Here is a 22,744-nt window from a genome sequence, read left to right on the forward strand (position 1 = left end):
TCATATGGCATTTCTTTATTTAGATTTATAGTGTTGTAAAGTTTCTGCCATATTGACTTCCTTGATGACTATTCTAATTTATGTTCTCACCAATTGGGTTACACCATTATTTTGTTTTGTTTTGTTCTCACATTCCTGACCAGTGTTTACATTTCATCTTTTGATTATATGAATTCTAGTAGACGCAGTATTTCATTGTGGTGTTACTTTGCATTTCCCCGATGATTAGTCATTTTGAACATTTTTTTAATATAACTGTATTATCTATTTTTATATTTAGGTTGAGAAATGTCTATTCATATCCCTTGCCATTATTAAAATTAGGAAGTTTACTTTCTTTTGAGTTGTTTTATGAGTGTTTGCTATGGGGTCTTTAACTATGTTGCAAACATCTTTCATGAAATTCATGAGTTTTGTTACTTTGTTTCCTTTGTCATGCAGAAGCTTTTTAATTTGGTGTGGTACCATTTGTCCAGCTTTGCTTTTGTCACTTATGCTTTTGACACCATATCCAGAAAGTCATTACTTGTGAAATGTTTCCTTCATGATTTCTTAGTATTATAGTTTGGGTCCTACTAAGCCTTTTTTTCTCTTTTGAGTTTATTTTCCTGTGTAGTGTAATTATTTGTATGTAAGAGTCTATTTTCATTCTTATCTATGTTGATACCTAGTTTTCCTAATACCATTCATTGAAGAAACTGTCTTTTTCTTTGAAGAGACTTTAAAAAAAGACAGGGAGAAAATATTGTCTATTAGATGGCTAGCCAATATCTAAGTAACACAATAGAAGCGAGATGATAATGAAATCAGATATGCAAAGTATGAAGTAAAATACCTACCTACCTAAACTCTAGTTAAAGTCTCTCAAAAGTGAAATAACATTTTGAGCTAAAAGATTAGAAAAAATTGCTTATCAGTTGGCCAATACTAGTCTTAGTACTTTAAAAGGAAAAAGATCCTGATTCAAATCAGATTACTGTTGTTGTTTGGGAACAAACTAATCATGCTACCCTGGGAAAAGTTTATGTTGATAATAACTATGAAATCCAAATAGTTTTCAAGCATCTATTAGAGAAAATAATTACAATTATGAATACCTAATGTTTGATTTTGCTATTTCCTAACCTATTTTAGCAAATTAAAAAAGCGGTTAGCTGTGCTCTTTATTTTTTTCATTAAAAAAAAAAAAAATGTTCTTGAAGTAGGTCCATGGCTCAAGTGGCACTAGCCTTGAGTTGAAAAGCTCTGGGACAGCATCCAGGCCCAGATCAGGCCTCAACTCCACACCGGGGGGAAAAAAATCTTAAAATGTATTGACTTCCTACACTTACAAGCTACTTCTTTTCCAAAATTCCACAGTGAACACAAAGTAAACAGTAGAGATTTTTCTTTCTGTTTTTTTTTCTTTCTTCCTTTGTCCTTTTTCATCAACTGCTATTCTTTGTCTTTTTGCCTTTCCTTTAGCTTGATGGTTTATACCACTTTATCTGAATTAACTCTTGTCTGTGTTGTGAGTGGAAGCAAAGACCTCACTTCCAGAAACACAGACTGGCCTGTCTTCTCCTCCCAAGTGTGTAGACTAGAGAGAAGTGGATAAGTAGAAAGGGGAGGTAAAAGATTGAGGCAACCCTGTTAGTTTTTCTCTAAAGAAACTATGTGAAATAAAATTTGCTTTTAACATGCAGTACTGTGTGGACAGCCTCTGTGAAAACATGCTATAGTGAAATCAAATAGGATTTATGAAGTGTCTTGCTAGGTGACATTTTAAATGTTTCTTTATGGTCATTTTAGTATATTTACTATAATTACATTTTAGACTGGTTCTTATGTTTTATAAGCACTTTTACATATGAGTGTTGCAAAGCATAAATTTGATACAAATCTTAAAACTGCTTGCCCTTTTTTAGTTCTTTTTTTTTTTTTTTTTTTGCCAGTCCTGGGGCTTGGACTCAGGGCCTGAGCACTGTCCCTGGCTTCTTTTTGCTCAAGGCTAGCACTCTGCCCCTTGAGCCACAGCGCCACTTCTGGCCATTTTCTGTATATGTGGTGCCGGGGAATTGAACCCAGGGCCTCATGTATAGGAGGCAAGCACTCTTGCCACTAGGCCATATCCTCAGCCCCTAGTTCTTTTTTTTAAGGGAAAAAAAATATTAATTTGCCAAGACATTGTAAATGTTTAAAAATATCTGAAATACTTTAAAATAGGTAGGGATTTGAAGATAGACATGGAATCCTGCAATCTTTTCTACCCAGACTGATTTAAAACTGAGATCCTCCAAATGTCAGCTTTCTGAAAGCTAGGTATTACAGGGATGAGACACTAGCACCTGGCTTCTATTACTGTTTATAACTAAACACTGCAATTTGCCATTCCTTTGATTCTTTTCACATTTGGCATGTTAACAGCTTTGTTTCTTTCTGACTTTATCATTCTTTCTTATTTGTCTAAGCCCTAGAACCCCAAAATCATTTTTTAATATTTTCCCTCTAATTGCAATAATGCTTTTTTGAAGTTGCTCCTATATTTTTTCTTGAAATTCCTACTCTTTATCTTCCCATTTCTATTGCTTTCTCATATCTAAAACTTAACCATCTCTTTATTTGTGTCACTGTGGATACCTTTTTCTAATTTTGAAATTATTCTTTATATAAACACTAATAAAATGTAAGGTTTAGTTATACAGTTTAGTAGTGTAAAATACACTGTTAACCTGTGTGTATTTAAGAAAGCCCAGAATGTGAAAAAGTAGAACAGAAAAATTACTCAAAAATAGCTCAAATGTCAAATTTACTAGTAAATATTTAGCTTTTTAAAATGTATAATCAAATACGTGATTTTAAAATGCCTTTCCTTTTTCTACTTAGCTTATCCTCTCCATTCCTGTTAACCTCATATTGTTGAACCTAAGCATCATATCTACTACTTATAATGAGATTTTTTTTTGTTGTTGTTGTCTTGATTTGTTTTTTTGTGCCCATACTGGAGCTTGAACTTATTTAGGGCCTGACCACTGTCTCTGGGCTCAAGGCTAGTGCTCTACCACTTGCTCCACTTCTGGCTTTTTGAGGGTTAATTGGTGATAAGAGTCTAATCAAACTATCTTGTCTGGGCTGGCTTCAAATCATGGTCCTCAAGTTCCAGCCTTCTGGTTAGCTAGGATTATAGCCACAGTCTCCTGGCCATATGCTAACATTTTAAATACTCTGACATAAAACCACTTGCCCAACTTTATTTTTGCCCAGACCATTTACTCCATTAAGAAAGGAGTTAGTTTTATTTTGTTTTGTTTTATTGCTGTTGTACTGGAGAATGATCTTGCTTTTGAGCTTGCTAGGCAAGCATTTTCTTATTTAAACCACTACCCTAGTCCTTTTGTGTTTGCTTTCTGATATAGGGTCTGGCCAGCCTATTTTCAGTCTTCCAAACTAGCACCTCACAGATAGCTGGGATTATAAGTGTGGGATTATAAGTGTAAATGTGTAATGCCACCTGGCCTCCATTAACAAAGAAATTCCTGTTCCTGTTGCTAAATTTGTAATCATGCCATTACTCAAGATATATCTGTGTTGCCTTGTCCTCTTCTGATTAATTCTGTCATTCTTCCCCAACACAGTTATTTTTTTTTTCTGTCCCTTTCTTAACACTCCATCTCTTTGGTTTCTGATTTTTCACAGCTGTTGATGTACCTACAGAATACACTTTACCAGCTGCCATTAAAATACTCTCCTTTACTTGTGCTTCATAAGTGTTGTGTCATTTACATTTTTTTCCACTTTGAACAAAAATACAAAACCAACAGCTAGCGAAGTAAGTACTAGTTAGTTTTTTGGGAAAGAGTGACAGAGTTCAGATTTTAAAACAGAAAAAAAAATCTTAACCCAAAGTGTCTTTTTTACAGTTTTTAAAACTTTCATAAGGTAATAGTATGATGGCTAGAATGATATACTAAATTGATTATAATAATACAGTCATTACTTGAGATAACTGCCCTTTAATTGTAAGGGAATGTTGGTTGCTTTTGGTAAGAATAGATACCACTTATTGGCTTGATGTCTACAATTCGCCCTATAAGAGAGTTGATTTCTTATCCATTGCTAGGTTCATAATTGAAACCTCTAAACACTAGAGATTTAAGAGGAGAGCATGCAGATTTATGTGTAGTACAGGAGCTTCAGAAATCAAACCCTAAAGAATGGATAAACTTGTATGTTTTCATGCTCAGAGTTGAATAGGTGACTAGTCATAGAGAAGTATAATTTAGGGACCAAAGGATCTGCTTGTAAACTAGCGGGAACATGAACATAGCAAGGCCTGCTTGTATTCTCGATATCCTTAAATCTTTAGAACTGGGCATATTCCTTTCCTCCAGGTATAGGTGATCTGTTTGCAGAGAAAAAAAAATTTTTTTTATGGTCTGCTTCAGAGGCAAAGGGCAAGAAGTCAGAGAAGCCTGCCTATAATACCAATGTGCCAGATTTAGGGGTAGTTTGTACTAAATCCTATTTATTTTTCTTTTTATTTATCTATTTATTTCTTTATAAAGACTCTTATTAAATACTAAAGATTACTTATAGTTGAGGAAGTAGAATCTTTAAAAAAAATTTAAGCAGTTTTGTGGCAGAACCAAAATGCAGATCCTTGTCTCTTATATTTTAAATAAATTTCTACTTCTATTATGTTAGAAAGTAAATAATACAGAACTCTAAAAGTAGCTTTATGAGAGTAGTGTGGAGGAAATTTGAAAATAACATCATTAGAAATTCTAAGTTCAAAAGGTGTGAAATAGGGTCAAGGAAAATGGGATATACAAATAAAGAGAAGAATTGAAAGGGGTATACAAATGAGAAGAATTGGAGGGAATGCAGGCAAATAAATATTCAATATATACCCTTCAAAATTAAGAAAAGTGGCAAATGGGATGGGTTATTAGGGATGGATGAGAATATTGAAAGGGATGACAGTGATCAGGATGCCTTGTATTCATAAACTACTTTATTGAATAGCAATTCCTTTCTACAACTACTTAAAGATAATTTTTTAAAATTTTATGTTCAGAGGATCTTCTCAGTAGCAATCATTTATGAGCTCTTCTCACCATTAGCAATCATTTTTACAATTGTATGTATAAAATTTTATCCAGAAACCAGAGATTGTGATTTATGATACAGGTTGAAGGTGACTAGAGATAAAGTTTCAGTGCTGTGTAGCAAGTGTAATTGAATTGATTGAGGCCACTTGGTGCTAAGAGTTTGGAAAGCATTAGGAGGAGAAGGTATGGTGAATGTATGTACCTTTGTATATCTCACTCCTTTTCCCCCATATTATTTTTACAACTTTTTCTTCTTGACTGAAAAATCAACTTGACATTTTATGCTAAGTATCTTATTTTGATTCCTTTCCTTTTGTTTTAAACCTTTTAAACCTTTATTTGAAAATATTAGTATGTATTTAAATGAGATATCTATGTAGCTAGGAAACTGAAATTTAAGATTAGATAGCAAAAGTAGTTTTAATAACAAAACACACTAAACGTGGAAGCTGCAAGAACCAACCATGTGGACAAATGAGGAATACCTTTTGTCTGCAATTAGCAGCTTCCTACATAAACATGGAGGTCTCTGTCTGACTTAGGACAGCTGGCTAAGTCTGATCGTTCCCCTCCAGACACTTGAAACTTTCACTGTAAATATTGCTTTCAACACTTTAATGTCTTTGCTGTTTAAATGTACAGAATTACTAAAGTAGGTAAAACTACTTCCATCATCTTAACTCGTTTTTGAGTTATATTACTAACCATTTTTGAAAATAGATGTGTTAATTTCATGTTTAAGAATCTTGCCAGGTACTGGTGGCTCACTCCTATAATTGTAGCTACTCAGGAGGCTGAGATCTGAGAATCACAATTCGAACCCAGCCCAGGCAGAAAAGTCCCTGTGAGACTCATGTCTCCAATAAACTACTCAAAAGAGCCACAAGTGGCGCTATGGCTCACCTGTTAAGAGTGCTAACCTTGAGCACAGAGACTCAGGAACAACACCAAGGCCCTAGGTTCAAGCACCAGGACTGGCAAAGGAAGGGAGGGAAAGAAAGAGAAATCTATAGCCAGGAAGTAGAATGAATGCAGAAATATTTTATAAGGGGCCATGTGTTTTTAAATATTAAATAGGTAGATTCCAGGAAGTCTTGCTTTGAGGTGATTTTCTCTTTTATTTTTTCTTGTTTTGAGGAGCCATGAAGGATTGAGATGGGGACTTGCTAAATAACCCCTCTTAGCCTCAAACTCCTCAGCCTTCCAAATGATGGAATTACAGGAGTGTATTATGACATGATAAAACTTTATGTACATTTAATTTTTTTCTAGTGCTAAGTAAGGATTCAATTCAAGACCTTGTACATGCTAGGCAGGCGCTCTCTTATTGCTAAGCTATCTCATATACCATCATAGCTCATGCCTTTAATCCTGGTTTCTTGGGAGTTGGATATCAGGAGGATTGTGATTTGAGGCAAGCCCAGGAAAAAAGTAGGATTAAAAATAAATAAATATCAGTGCTGTGGAGCAAGTATAATTAAATTGATTGGGGCTACTTGGTGCTAAGAGTTCAAAAGGCATTAGAAGGAAGGAAGTATGTATGTAACTTTATCTTAGTCCTCCTTCCCCTCATAATCTTTACAACTTTTCCTTCTTGACTGAAAAATCAAACTAGTTGGACATGGTACAAAGCAGCATTGATGCTTTTAATCATTCTTAATAAAATTTGCCAGCTTAGTGTATTAACTATGTGTATTAATTTTTTAGTATTTTTACTATCTTTAAGTAGTGTACAGAGGAGTTGCCATTCAATAAAGTAGTTTATGAATACAGTGCATCTTGATTAATGTCACACCCTTTACATTGTCACTCATCTCTTCCAACTCATCAGTGTCCTCACTTTTCTTTTTCTTTTTTTTTTTTTGGCCAGTCCTGGGACCTGGGCTCAGGGCCTGAGCACTGTCCCTGGCTTCTTTTTGCTCAAGGCTAACACTCTGCCACTTGAGCCACAGTGCCCCTTCTGGCCATTTTCTGTATATGTGGTGCTGGGGAATTGAACCCAGGGCCTCGTGTATATGAGGCAAGCACTCTTGCCACTAGGCCATATCCCCAGCCCCCTCACTTTTCTTAATTTTGTAGGATATGTATTGAGTTTTTGACTGCATTCTCACCCCTTTCCTGTGTATATGAATTTTTAATGTTACAAAATCTCACTGAGATCATGTTTTCTCATTACAGCTGTACAGATTAGGCAAATAATCTATAGTTATCAAAGTAGCAAATAAATACAATAGTAACAGATAATAGCTACAGATAATGCCAAAGTGTTACTCATATCTATGTAAGATAATAAAATAAGACACAACTTTCATTTATTGTCTCTTTACAAATATCATTCAAACTACACCTTTTCCTTTATAGGGTGAAGGTAGGGCTGTTAACATTTCAGTTTAAAGGGCAAGATCTCATTGATTGTGAATTGAGGCTCATTCTTTCTAAGACATATTTACACTCATTTTTGCCAAGTCAGTTGAGGAAAACCACACACCAAAAAAAAAGGTCAGGGACAAAAAGAGACTATTGGGCTTAGAAATACCATTTATTTAGACAGAAGATTGTCTTAGATCCTTCGTTTAAGTATCTTGTATGAGTTCTTACATGCCATCCATGCACAGCATAGATTTCTGTCTGTATAAGGGAAATAATCATTCTGGCCTCTACTGATGGCAGCAAATCTTGGCAAAAGTGAAATGTAAATTCTGCAATCCAAAAACAGTAGGACATTTGATTTTTTTTCTAAGATAATATACTTCATGGTAATTTTAAGAATGATTCTGTTTGTCATTCAACCAACTACAGCCCAGTGGAATGGAGCATCAAGATGTTGGAGCTTTGACTATTTTCTCATTTGTTTTAAATCACAGTATACCATAGGGAAGTACAAAAAGTTGTAGAATAATATGAAGGAAATAAAAAAGAATGATAAAGTTCAACAGTATCACTTATATGAGTATTGCTCAAAGAAAGATTATTCAGAATATCTGTATGTTAACTTTTTCCAAAGAGAAAGGAAGAGGATGTTCACAAGACAACTCTAGATATGCATCAAAAGAAAAGCTGAGGGGGCTGGGGATATGGCCTAGTGGCAAAAGTGCTTGGCTCGTATACATGAAGCCCTGGGTTCAATTCCCCAGCACCACGTATACAGAAAACGGCCAGAAGTGGCGCTATGGCTCAAGTGGCAGAGTGCTAGCCTTGAGCAAAAAGAAAAAGAAGCCAGGGACAGTGCTCAGGCCCTGAGTCCAAGCCCCAGGACTGGCAAAAAAAAAAAAAAAAGAAAAAAGAAAAGAAAAGCTGAAAGGGAAGATTTATTTGAAAATATTCTGTGGCTTCAGGATCCTGGGTGAAAATAAGATTTGACTGCACATAGTCTGTGAATTCCTACATGAAGAGAAAACCACTTAATTTTCAAGATGTAGTTGAAATACAAATATCAGTACCCTTCCCTAAAGAGTGAGGGAGAAAATGATACAGAATCCCATACTGTATTATTTATAATCTTGATGTGATAAGTGTTTACGGTAGTTATGGCCTTTTTTTTCAAATAGGATAAGAAGCTTAATGGAGAGAACATTACAGAATTAATAGACATAATGTAGACTTGAATTGTTTTGTTTGAAGCCGTTACCTCAAGTTTATATTTACTTTTTCCATTATTTGAGGAAAGATATAAATTGAGCCATCCTTTTCATGGTATGTATCCTCTAAGGAGCTCTATGTGAAGGGATTGTATGTACGATTTTACTGTTTCTACTTTTCCATATTCTTGTCTGAACAGCTTAAATACACAGTTTTAACAGTGGGAGCACATTAAGAAGAAAATTTCAGACTTAAAGAATGAACTGTAGAAACTACAACTGTTTATGTTAATTTTCACTATCCAACCTAACTTCACTTCTTGCTGTTATGACAATTGTGAATAGTACTAAACTATATGTCATGGTTTCCATGTCACTAATAGTGTTCTGTCTCTCACTTCAAAGGGGGACTCAAGCTTGAAGACTATATGTCTAGGCCTTTTCTTTGTTTTTGCTTTTCCACCAATAAAGCCTCCAAAAAAGGTTTAGTTTTACAGTAAGAGACCATACAGTTGTTTGAGGAAAAATACAAACTTTTAGAAATCTCTATTTGGCAGATTTGTGCTTTTAAACATCTAAGGGTAGAGTATATGTCATTTATATTGGTGTCTTAGGGTAGTGATTTGATGGAGTGCTTAAACACCAGGTTGTCAGGTTGCTTGCTTCAAGCAAACTATGAAGTGGTGAACAAAAGACTTATCCTTTCTCAGCTTCAATTTCCTCTTTAAATTAGGACATATTATCTTTCATATAATGCTGTGGAATGAAAAAAAGTAGATGGCATTAGTATAAATAGTAAATAATAGTAAATAATATTTCAGTATCTTTTAACATAACTAGATGGTGATGCTTGTTTTCAGTTTGTAAAGTATTAACTGCAATATAAAAATATATCCTCTGCCTTCAGTAAGCTAAGCATTTAGCTTACCGGGTATAATATTCATAAATAATTCAGTGAACCTTAGTGAAATAAGTCTATTAGAGAAATAACCTTGACAATATTAACTCTAGAATAGAAAAGAGAGATCACTTCTAACTTGGAGAATTTTAGAAGGTGTAGGCATTCAAACTGAGCTTCATAAAAGCATAGAATGTCAGAAAACTTCAGAGGGGCAGGAGACCACATTGAGTGTCAAACCAGGCCATTGTATTCAGTGCAATTTTAACTTAAAACCATCATTCCAATTAGATAGATTTTAAGTGATTTAACTTTTAGTATTTAATCTGTATTGAATTTCCTTTTAAGTAACAAGAATAACAGCATCTATTTGTAATGCCTAACATTTTTTAAATCTTATGGTTGACTTTACGTATTACAAACATGTTTATTGAAAGTTAAAACTTTTGAAACCATGTTTGAGCAAGCAATAATCATTTCCTACTTACTGAATATACAACTTAAACTTGCTTTTCAAAGAATTTCACTTGTTTAATTGAATATCTGCAAGTTAAAGAGTTTTAGGATAGGATTAAATAAGTTAATTGTAGATTCCTAGAAAGGGGGAGTGTTAGGTGAGCCATCACTGAAGCAATAGAACACCGGGAGGAAGATACTTCTTTGTCCTCTTAGATTCTCTGAGTGTTAAACTGACAACTAATTTACAGGAGAAATAGCATATACATTTATTTGATGTTAAAAGTATTGTATCACGTGGAAGGGGCTTTACAGAAAAAAATTTTTAAGTCAAAGAATAGATTCAGAAGCTTACTATTTGGGCAAAAGGTTAAAAAGAACTAATGATAGCAAAGGAACTTTAAACTTGTAGATGTAACAAATTGTAGGGAGTTGGTAAGTTTATGAGAAACTAATGATATGGGCTAGTTGGTAAGGTTTGTTTGTGAATATACTTGGTGCCATCTGCCAAGATAAGGCTTTTGCCCTTTTTTGTATGGAAAGTGACCAGGGGTGTGTAGGGTAAGAGAATATACTTTCACAAGAACTTTATAATCGGTTTTCAGACAGAAATTTCCTCCTGTTACTTTTTCACATTTCCTTCCACTCAAAAGAATCCTTATGGCAGTGTAACAGTCTCTAGTCTCCTTCTGGTATGGTACAATTAGTTTTTATGTATGTCCCACTTGCTATTCCCATCTAATGAGCTAATACACAACCTGTTTTGTAATCACACAATTTGTTTGAAAACCTTTTTTTTCCTCAAATGTATTGAATAGTTAACATGCCTAGCTTTTTTGCAACATGCCCTTTTATTTTTTTCTGGAAGTTTTAACTCTTGCATGTTCCAGTTGTGACCTTGTTTATAAAACCTTTCAGGTATCTTCCTTGGAAGGGGTCCACTCTGTTCTTGCTTCCTCAGTTACCCCTTTGCCCCTAGTATATATTTTTGTAACATAATAATATAATATTTCTGTTTAAGAATATTCTTTCCCTGATACTCAGTAATCTCAAGAGTAGACCTGTGTTACTCCTCTTCAGAATTGAAGTGCTCAGTACAGAATATCTTCCCTAATAGTGGTGGTAGATGAAAAAATGGTGTGAAGTTATTAAATTCTGAAGCTACTATTGTATCATAAATGTGTTATAATGATGTATTTGTTTTTTTCATAAAATCACTTGGCAAAGGAGAAAAGCAATAGGATATGTAAGGGTAGATTGATATATGAGAGGGAATTTATTAATGGAATTGATGCAAGGAAAAAAGTTGCACATTAGACAGACAATAGAGGCTAGTAGTGTGGCTCTAAGTTGAAAGACCTGGGAACCAGGAAAGCACAAAGAGTAACCTTCAGTCTGAGGCAGAAGGCCTAAGAACATTGGTGTTAGCACTAATAGAAGTTTCTGAGCCCAAAAGTTGTAGAACCAGGAGAAAGGTGTCCCAGCTTCAAGAAAAAGAGTTAATTTGCCCCTGTCTATTTATTCTGTGCTGTCTCCCAGGTGCCTAGGTATTGCTGAAACCATACTAAAGGCATACCTTGCCCACTTAGTTCACCTATCACCAATCTTTGAAACCACCCTCACAGCACAGTGCTTTACCAGTATAGGTAATTCTTAATTTAGTTGAGTTGACATTTAAAATTAACCTTTATACTTTACCCTGAAGGCAAGGATAGACTTTCTGTTTAAAACCTTTGTCAAAGCCAATATCTAAAGGCTAAGTTACTCATATACCTATACAAAGGCCTTTTATAATAAAAATTTGATCATCAGTTAAGAGTTGATTTTGAGGTCAAGTAACCTATTATTACTAAATAATTTTTTCATGTCATAGCTTTTGGTTCTCTGCCTCTTTCCTGAACTATTCATTATAGTAACCTGGCATTCTTTTTAATTATTTCATCATCTGGGGCTACTTTGCTTTTCTTGAAACTAGAAGCAGTTTTACCTCACAGAACCAACAGTCACTTGTACATTTAGTTCCAAGCCCATATTTATTTGTTTTGTTTATTCATAACAATAATTTACTGTCTCAATTTTATTAGCATTTGTCTATTTTTGGGTAGATTGAGATTAAAAGAGTTTTTAAAACTTGCCCCTATTAATGTAGTTTGAAATTCCTATCTTTAAATCTGAAGACTTTATTTCACTCATTTGCTCTGGCTATCTTTGTAATATTTATATTTTTCCACTTTTTGTTGATTTGATATATAAGTAGAGATTTTCTTAGCATAGTTGCGGTCTAGTTCATCAGAAAGTCCATTCCTCTTCTGTCTGTGCATGCAGCAGTAAACTCTGAAGTTATTTTTCCTCTGAGAGAAGACTACAGACCTCTTTGGTGAGCTTAAAAATGTGAGCTAGGCCCTAGTGGCTCATGCCACTATCTAAGAGGCTGAGTCAAGGGCAGCCTGAGCAGAAATATGTCTTATTTCTTGAATTTAATGTGATATAGACTCCAAGCCCCTCTTCTGTGGTTATCTAGTTAAATTATCTTATTTACATTAGGCCTAAACTTTTATGCTATACGGTAATTAGTAGTTGAATATCCCTAATCCAAAATTCCAACTTGACATTGTATGCTTCTGTAGAAGAGGGAGTGATTTTTCATGGCCACAGCATCTAGTGGTGAAAAGCCTCTAGGAAGTTAGCATTCTTGGAAAATATGGAGTTATTCCCATTCTTAAACAGAAACCAGTCAACCCATACTATTTGCAGTTTTGCTTCTTAGTACTGTTTATAAAAGTAATTTCTGGATCCTCTAGTGGCAGTTCTGATATCACACAGCTTTGGTTGAAAAGTTTTTACTGGAAAAAAAAGTCTATATTGCATCATACAGCGTGTCTTTGCTGTTTTCTGTTCTAGAAAGTCTGCTTTTGACAAGTTCAGGGTGAGTTATATTTCTTAAAGAGACCCTAAACTCATGCCAACGACTTAAATTGGGGTCACTAAAAGAGTAGGTAAATCTCTAGTTCATCTTCTTAGTCTCCTCAGTTCATCTCCACTCAACATTGATACTATGCACATGAAGTCACAGAAATTACCCATAACCTCCCCCCTCCCCCCAAAAAAAGAGAATACTGAAACTGTCTTACTGAATTCTGTCATTGTTTTCTTTCCAAGGACAACTACTTAAGGAGAACCTTCAGCTAGGAAAAGATCGTCAGTACCTATGCCCACATGTCTGTTCCTTGATACGACCATAATCCGGTTGCTATCACTGCTTAAATATAGCAGATATAGGTGTCTTCCAATCCTACTAAAAGTTCTGTCGTAACCAAAGAAATTATTTCTTCCCTTATATGCCAGTAATAACAATATGAGCTATTTTCAGAAGTAGCTTTATAAAACCAAAGGGAAAATTACAATAAAGAAATGTAAAAAGACAAATTACTTATACCTAGGAATATCAAGGAAACTAAAACTTATAATTCAGCTTGGCTGAAGTAACTTTCCCAGCATATAAGCCAAAACTATCCTTTATTCTTCCCATCTCTTGGTCATGAAGCCTGAAGAAGGTTCAGGCAGATCCTGGCCTTCACTGAAGTCTGGTTCCTTTTTCGGTTTCGCATTGTTGTCATTTGTATTTGGTCTTTCCATCAGCCATCTAGTCTCTATGGCAGTCTTGAGTTTGTCCACTGTGTAGTGTCTGTCTTGGAGAGCAAGCCTAGAATATTGCAGAGTCCTTCTATATACACTGTTTGTCACGGGAAGCATGTCCCAGCTCCTACTGCTTTCTGAGATTCTCTGATGAGCTCATTCTTGTCCATCCCTTTTCCTGTTATTTTTACATTCTGGGGGGAAAACAGTCACACACTGTGGCAGAAATTTTCACTCAAGTAATCACCAGAGTTATGCACAGTACATATGTTGAATGATAGATTATTTTTAAAGACAACTGTCCCTTCTTTAAGATGAATATTCTCTACTTGTTTTGCCAATTATAAACGTCTATCCAAAGATATGAGCAGCATTTATACTAATTATAATTACTATGTCATGTCAGAAAATGAGTGTAGAAGTGTTCTGATAAAGCAATTGCTTTGTTTTTCTAAAGCTGTTCTTATATTTTTATTTCAATCTTTCTTTTTCTGTGCTTTCCATCCCTTGGCAGTCCTTTTTCCTTTCTATTTATGTTCAGAAGTTTTCTACTTCTAACTTAATCTTGTATTAGAACTTAATCCTTAAAAATTGGAGTTTTCTGGTAAACCTCACAAATAAATGCATGTTGAAAGTTGACTCTCCACTTCAGGTTCTCTTGATGTCTTAGGGTAAAGTTAAGGAAGAAGAGAAATTATCCTTCTGAACTACCCTCTGGGAAATTTTTCTCTATACTTAAAAACTCTTGTTCTTTCCTAGGAGTCCAATGTACTGATTGCTGCTAACAGTCAGGGTACAATTAAGGTAAGCTATTTCATACATCTCCATTTTAAACTCAATACCCCTTTTAGACCATAACTGTATACTGAGCCTTGCAGGGCATTCCAAATTATGGGTCATTGTCTCATTGGATATGACTAGATTGAAGGAGAAAGAAATAGGTAGCTTACAACTATGGAGAAGATGATAGTGCTTATTGAGATTGTACAGGTGGTAGATGGATTGTTAAGTGGTCATTGAAAAACATAAGAAAACTATTGAGCATTAACTGTGAACCAGGCATTCTTTAACTTCCCTTATACAAATTAACCTCTAAGGCATTCAGTAGTCACAGTTGAGGCACACTGAGAAGTGTCTATGCACTGCACTTAAATATGTTGTACTCTCATTTTACTCATCCTAATGTTTCTCTTCCTTCTGACAAGTAAATTTTTTCTTGAGTTACTGAGGTGAGTTAGGATAGAGAAGAAATGTTAGTGCTAATTGAAAATTGATTGATCATGTGATTATACTGTTGATGTGGTCTGAAAATGGAAAAGTTCTCTGGCACAGTCTCAGTCACAAACTCATATATAATGTTTCCAGGTACTTAGTCAACAGAAGCTTAGGAAATAAAAATTTTGTCAAATAATACTATTAGGTATGTGTACCTGGACTATTAGATAAAGCCCAAGGTGAAGCAGTGATTTTTTTTCTAAACAACACAATATTTTGGTGGAGATTTTTAGTGCATAGGTTTTATTTGTATATATACCTACTGAGCATACCTGTCCTTTCTACCTTTTCTCCGTGGATTATCAGGAAGGTTTTCTTTCTCTTAAGAATATATCTATTTTACCTTCCAGTGGGCATTAATTTTTCCATGGCTTTCCTCAGCTTATAAGAGCTAGAGAATATACCAGCCATCCAGAAAGTAAGTCCAAACCAAATAAATTGATTAAGATGTTTGGAGGAGATAAAACAGACACTCTTAAATAGAAGAACTGCAATGATAGTTGGTCACACTAATTCATATGGTAGTCTCACTTTTTAGATAGCTACTTTATCTCTTTGGTAGCCCATTCCAAAAAGAAAACACAATACCTTAAATGAAAACTAGACTTTGGAGATGGGTATGATGGCATACCATTAGCACTTAAGTGGTTGTAATCCTAGCACTTCAGAGGCTAGAGTAAGAGGACTGCTAGTTTAGAAGATATTGTGTACAAATTAAGATTTTGCTTAGCAGCATGGACCTCTCATTAAATAACCTGCTTGTCTAATATAAATGACCAAGGTCATATGGAAGCACAAGTATAAGTCAAACCTTAGCAGTACAAGGGCAGAAAGAGTATACCTTTAAATCTTCACTACCTAGAATTACCATCTTAATGTAACATAATTCTTTTTGATAGTGTCTCATAATTACCCTATCCTTTCTTAGCCATTTGCTTTCCTTTTACTGTAAACTTTAAAGGAGTAACACACAAAATGTCACACCAAATGATTGACACAACATCTTAGGACATGTACTTTGATCAGTAGTATTTGGGAAGTATTTGTTTGATCCAACTAATTTTTGTCCATAGGAGAAATAAGTAGGCTAAATTTGGCAACAGTAATATTTTAAATTTTCTGAAGAAAGTAGAAAGATACAACAAATATTCCAAAAATATTATGTTTATGCTATGCCATCGCCATCAGTTCATTTATCCATGTTCCATGTTATTTATCTTGAAAGCTTACTAATTAACTATGGTTGTAACTAGTCTGAAAGAGTTCATGCAGTGATTGAATTGAAAGTAAGAAAGGATTAATGTCCGATACCTTCACCTTCTTGAGCATTTCACCAGTTGGTAAATATTCTTTATTTGCTTCCAATTGATAAACATGTTAGAGATTCACTGAACTCTATTTTAAAAACTATTATGTAATACCCTTTTTCTCCAAACTCCATTTAGGTGCTAGAATTGGTATGAAAGGTTTACTGAAGACACCTTGGGCTTGGGCTTGCTGGAAAACAACTACAGCTGACAATGAGAGAAGAAACAGGAACGTCAGTGATGTCTCTCCCAAAGTCATCATGGGTTTTAGATTTCTTTTGAGTACCTTTTTCCATTTTTCCTCCTTTATGACCTTTGGGACATTGGGAATACCCAGAGAACTCTGCACCATCAATATAACTCCACGGACTTTGCTGCTGTTGGTGGTGTGGTTATCTAATTTTTGTGATAGGGAAATAAATTCTTTTGAATAAAAATAACAAAAAATAATAAAAATTTATTGAGCCACAGTAAGCTGCTAAAGTTTTTGTCAAACGTGAGGAGACAAACTTGTCAAGAAGTAGCATACATTAATTATATACAAATATATCTGTGAATGATTTTGAAATACTGTAGGGTGGTACTAATCCTCCCCAGCACCTCTAGATCTGAATATAGATTTAAAATTTTGATTTTAGAGCTCACATTCAAACAGAAAAGGAATGTCAGTCTTTAGTAAACAGTTCCTGTTACTGCTTTCTGTCGCATATACATACTGTAATCCTTAAGTCAGTGTCATAAAAGCCCTGTCTGTCAGTTAGTGCTATCTTAGTTGGAGCAAGGATCAGTACATTTTTTTTTTTCCTGTAAAGAGTCAGATAACTATTTTAGCCTCTGCAGGCCATATGGTCCCCTATGCAACCACTCAGCTGCCAGTACAGCAGGAAAGCAGCCACACACAGAATGAGAACAAATGGTCAGAAAATAAATAGAATTACATATCATGGTTTGTCAGCCCGTTTATTTTATAGATCATTTCAAATTGTAAAAGAAAAGAAATTAAGATTAGCAAATCCAACACATGTCATAAAGAGCTACTTTTAAATCTGAGAGCATTTTTCATCAGAAGATAGTAAAGTTATACTCCACACTTCAGTATCCTGGCTACCCAGGACTTGAACCCACGACAAAAGTCACCAACACTCAATCAGGCTAGGAGTCTTTATTTAGCTGTGCACAGCGTCTGCTCTCCACCATTGGGATGGTAAAGATGGCAATGAGCCACCGCAGGGCTGGGTTTTAAAGGTAGAAGCTCTGCATTCGACAACAGGTGGTCATGTAGCACAGACAACGGGGTTAATGCAGTGGGTAGAGCAAATCACAAACGGGTTAAGCAAGCCATTCATAGAAGCAGAATTTCATGGTCAGGCTGACCTAAATATCAACTTTATCTGAACAATCATTACCACGTTTCCCTAATATCAACTAAGCACACATGAGCGGGCTAAAACAATCAAGTACTCAATCTTAAGTGAACCAACTTGGCAGTCGCCATGGCATTTCTGTAACTACTACTATGGTAATTTATATCATCTATTACTATGATCATTTTTACAATCCGTTACTGTGGTTACTACCTAGGTACAGAGAGGAACAAGGGCTACATATATATTTTATATGTCAAACTACAAGGAACTAGTCTCATGGGTGGGCGTGCAGCCTTCTAGCATGGAGTCACCAAAATGGAGTTATAGAAGCTAAGAGAAAACTCTTAAGACAGTAAAATTTCACAAGACCTGTTGTTTCTAGGAGCTCAGAGGGCTACACTCTTCCTTGGTTTTCACAAATTTTATAAAAAATAAACGAGGCTAAGCATGGTGGCTCATGTCTGTTATCTACCTACTTAGGAGACTGGGATCGGGAAGATTGCAGTTTGAGTTTAGCTCAGGCAATAGGTTAAGGAGACCTCTTTTGTGTGTGCTGACCCCAGGATTTGAGCTCAAGGCCTGGGCACTGTCCCTGTACTTTTGTGCTTAAGGCTAGTACTCTACCACTTGATATAGTTCTACTTCCAGATTTTTTTTTATGTTTAATTGGAGATAAGAGTCTCATGAACTTTCTTGTTGAGGCTGGCTTTGAACTGTGATCCTCAGATCTCAGCTTCCTGAGTAGGATTACAGGAATGAACCACCAGATCCTGCAAGGAAACCTTATTTTAACAAGCAGTTGCATGCACCTGTTACCCCCACCTGATCACAGTTGAGGCTAGCCCTCTGGAAAATTTTGGATTCTACACAAAAAAAATGAAGCAAAAGAAAGTGATGGAGCTGTCTGCCACCCCCAAATAAGCAAGTACCTGAAGACAGTTGAATGAAGATATTCATGTTTTGCATCATGTAATCAATATCACAAATGTATCCCTCAATTTAAAATTATCAAGACTGGCCACAGGTTCATATTGATTGATCTGAATATCAGAAAATTAACATTACATGTACTTTATATTAAACAACCTCCTACAGAGTGGAGAAATAGGCCATAATCAAGCACATTAATGTGTATATAAGAAAGCATATTAATGTTATTAACATTGTATGAGACTAGTTCCAAATAAGTTCATTTCAAGTGTTAGGTGATTGTTTTTTAAGTTTTTAAGAGTTGCAGGAGTATTATGCTTTACTAACTTCTGAGAGTGAAGACCTGGTAAATTTCTGGAGTCAAATCTGAAAGCAAAGTCTGGTGATAAGAAGTAAACACACGGGGCTGGGGATATAGCCTAGTGGCAAGAGTGCCTGCCTCGGATACACGAGGCCCTAGGTTCGATTCCCCAGCACCACATATACAGAAAACGGCCAGAAGCGGCGCTGTGGCTCAAGTGGCAGAGTGCTAGCCTTGAGCGGGAAGAAGCCAGGGACAGTGCTCAGGCCCTGAGTCCAAGGCCCAGGACTGGCCAAAAAAAAAAAAAAAAAAAAAAAAAAGAAGTAAACACACAACCAGAACCGTGGTATTTGGACATCATTTCCAAGCTTAATGAGTGTCTTTTGTCAAGATGTGGAAAGAATTCTCAGATGCAGATTCTTCACTTACCAAACTTCGCTTAAGGGGATATATGGCCTGAAAATCATCAAAATGGCAAAGAGTTAGTTAAAATTTAAATAGAAGTCCCATCCCACCAGTCCTTTTTTCTTTTTCAGATAAGCTTTCACTTTTTTTTTTTTTTTGCCAGTTGTGGGGCTTGGGACTGGGCCTGAACACTGTCCCTTGACTTCTTTTTGCTCAAGGCTAGTACTCTACCTCTTGAGCCACAGCACCACTTCTGGCTTTTTCTGCTTATATAGTACTGAGGAATCAAACCCAGGGCTTCATGCATGCTAGGCAAACCCTGCTGCTATTCCATATTCCCAACCCCCAAGCTTTCACTTTTGACCAAAGCCAATATCAGATGACTGTCTTCATTTGTGACATGATGTTAGTTCCCTTAGGTTTGGAAGGCTGCATTTAGATGCATTTGGTTATCGTAGCACACAATTTTTAAATTATTTAAGACTTTCCTTTAAAGTATTTTCTAGGATTGTGGTTCAAAGCCATCCCAGGCAAATAAGTCTGCAAGATTTCTATCTTCAGTTAACCATCAAAAAGCTGGAAGCAGATCTGTGGCTCAGTTGCTAGACCACTTGCCTTGAAGGGAAAAAAAATAAAAAATTAAAAACCTCAGGGACAGCACCCAGGTCCTGAATTCAAACCCCAGGAACAGCAACAAAACAACCTTTAAATCTGAATTAGTCTTTGGCAAGACATCCTTGTCAAACTCTTCTTTGTAAAAATAGCATACTGTTTAAATAATGGTTACAGATGGTATACATTTTAACATCAAAAATACTTCTTACTCAAATAATATACATTGACCAGATGTATTTCAACTTAATCTTTATTTTAGTGGCATTTTAGGGGTTCTCACAAAGCTTATCTTTATACCCAAATGAATAGGAAGCATTACAGACTGGAGTACTTTATAAAGTTCTCTTAAGATTGAGTTACTAAATATTAGATTTGTGAGACTAAGCTACAACTTCAGAAAGATTGGTGTTACTGGCTTTTTAGGGAGAGATTATAGGATGCAGTTGAAGTAAAGAAGCTCAGTAGAGTAGAGCCTTTTATGGCATGGTTTGGAATTCTTATTCTGTTAAAAGTTAAGAGGGAAGAGGAATAGGCAATAATAGCAAAATCTGATTTATGGAGAATGGATGAAGGGGTAAGGGTACCATCAGGAAGAGGTGATCAGTGAAGATAATAGAGTTTACACTTAAGCCTGTTTCAGGTAGTAGAGTATACCACAACTAATCTGTATCTTGGAAGATGCCTTGTAACCTTTGAAGTCATTGTTTTAAGAATAGACCTCAACAAGGATATTTTTTAGTGGTTATACAACCCCCAGCCAGCAGTAAGTGACTTGGAAATATAGCCACAATGCTCATGATCTTCTAGGAGGCACCTGTTCTCTAAGCAAAGCAATTATACAAATGTAACTTGGGTTAACTGTTTATCCTGAGCTTATTAAATCATATGTGATAGTGACACCATGCACTTCCCCCAGAGCTGTTACCTATCTGTTCTTATATGGTTTTCTGGTTAATATGTTTGACACCACCAGACTTTGGAATTCTAGAAATACTTCTTTAGCTTCCATTCTATATGAGGACTGTCATAATACTAGAGAGAAAATAATATGATCCCTGCCCTCAAGATCTTGTCCAGTGGGAGAGACAGGTAAGTACACTGAGTAACCATGGCAGACATAAACTTAGGTGTACATTGGGAAAACAAGAGACTATGTTGGAAGATGGGATGTGTTCTTTTCTTGCAGGAGAACATCTCAGCTCAGTCTTCAAAAGCAAAGAAGAAGCTGTGAGAAGGAAACGTTCTAGGGAAACAAGGAATGAAAAGCTCCCATGGCCAAGACCAGCAAATGAACAAAAAATTAGTAATGGATTACCATCCAAAATATATGTGTGTCTTTACATTTTTTTAATCCTGAAGCCATACTGCTGGAAATAAATGGATAGGCAAGAAAAGACAAATTTTCCAAGCAGAATTCCTAATGTATTAATGTAAACACTCTACCCTCATGGGGATGAAGTACAACCCCACCAAGGATGCCCTTGGTGACTTCCAAAACCAAAGTGTAGAGGGAGAAAAATGTAAACTACAGTGTGGGAACACCACAGACACTGCTTAGCTAATATCAAAGGCATTGGTATGTTGATGTTATATACTGTTGGTAGAATGTAATGAGAATAGTGCTTTAGCTCTGTGGTCTTTTTTTTCCTCCAGGAGGGGGGCAGTGTAGTTTAATAACTCCAGCCTAAATAGGAAAACATACAAATCCCCCTTGAGAGATTTCTTCCTAAATACTTGGTCAGTATTTTCAAAAATACTGTTAGCAGAACCATCAAAACTTAAGTCTGAGAAACTCAAGGCCCTAATTACACAGGATTACATGTTCTGTGTGTCCTGGATGTTATTCTGAAACAGGAAAAGGATATTCTATAAAAATGAAGGAAACCCAAATAAAGTATCAACTGTAGTTTGTATTAAAGTGTCTTGGTTTATAAATTTTAATAAATGTACCATAGTAAATTGCTAATAGAGGAAGTTAGATACAAGGCATAAAGGGAGTTTTACTCTTAATTTTTCGGTAATTAAAAAAAATCAAAAATAAAAAGTTGATCAAAAATTTAGAATTTTTAAAAATTAAAATGTATGAAGGTCAGAATATGCAAAACAAAAGTCCAGGACACATCAATTTAATATCATACTACACAAATTTTGCAGCCATTTTTATGATTTAGTCATGCAGATGAGTACCTGCAGTTATTTAATTACTGCCACCTAATGGCATTGCATCATAATATGAGAATCAAGAAGTCTTTTCATTTATGTATGTTTTTCACCTGTCCTCATTTCTCTGTGAGTCATTTTTTCTTTAGTAGTTTCAGAGGGAAACACTATGGTACCCCAAATTTGGAAGATCCTGAGGACAATCTTTTGAGATTTCAAGTTACTGAAGATAGTAGCAAACCATGTTAACCAACTGTAGGGAATATTTGCAATCTGCGTGAACTGACATTAGCCCTACTGTCAATGCTAATCTGTGGCCAGAGGTTTAGGAACATTAGGAAGAACCACAGAAAATCTTCAAAAGAAAGAACTAAGGCGAAAAAAAAATGTATACTCAGAAAGTAAATAGTTTTAGAGCATGAAGAGTGTTTCATCCCAGAAACGTGGTGTGAACATCTAATTATTCGAACCACAGAAAATCTTCAAAAGAAAGAACTAAGGCGAAAAAAAATGTATACTCAGAAAGTAAATAGTTTTAGAGCATGAAGAGTGTTTCATCCCAGAAACATGTGGTGTGAACATCTAATTATTCATTCCATACCTTTAGTAGAAATTGACAGTGAAACATTTGAGGCTCATGTTGGCCATAAAATCTCCATCTTATCTCCTTAAGTCTTCACTGCAGCTTGTGGAGGGTCCTAGACAAAATGTAGTTGGGTCCCTGTA

General features: G+C 35.5%; 1 protein-coding gene and 1 non-coding gene across 3 annotated transcripts in view; both read left to right on the forward strand.

Moving 5' to 3' along the window:
• The window catches only part of Cop1 (COP1 E3 ubiquitin ligase), a 96,985-nt gene extending 80,275 nt beyond the window's left edge, over positions 1–16,710 (forward strand). For both annotated transcript variants that reach the window (XM_048356422.1, XM_048356421.1), the window contains exons 19-20: positions 14,418–14,462; positions 16,379–16,710. In XM_048356422.1, coding sequence (XP_048212379.1) covers positions 14,418–14,462; positions 16,379–16,396 — 63 coding nt within the window. In that variant the 3' untranslated portion in view covers positions 16,397–16,710. The remainder of the gene's footprint in view (positions 1–14,417; positions 14,463–16,378) is intronic.
• LOC125360299 lies at positions 5,532–5,670 on the forward strand. Its single transcript, XR_007212695.1, has one exon. It is a non-coding gene; the product is annotated as a small Cajal body-specific RNA 3 (non-coding RNA).
• Positions 16,711–22,744: the final 6,034 nt, after the last annotated feature.

This window comes from Perognathus longimembris, chromosome 11, assembly GCF_023159225.1.
Source record: "Perognathus longimembris pacificus isolate PPM17 chromosome 11, ASM2315922v1, whole genome shotgun sequence".
Lineage (NCBI taxonomy): Eukaryota > Metazoa > Chordata > Mammalia > Rodentia > Heteromyidae > Perognathus > Perognathus longimembris.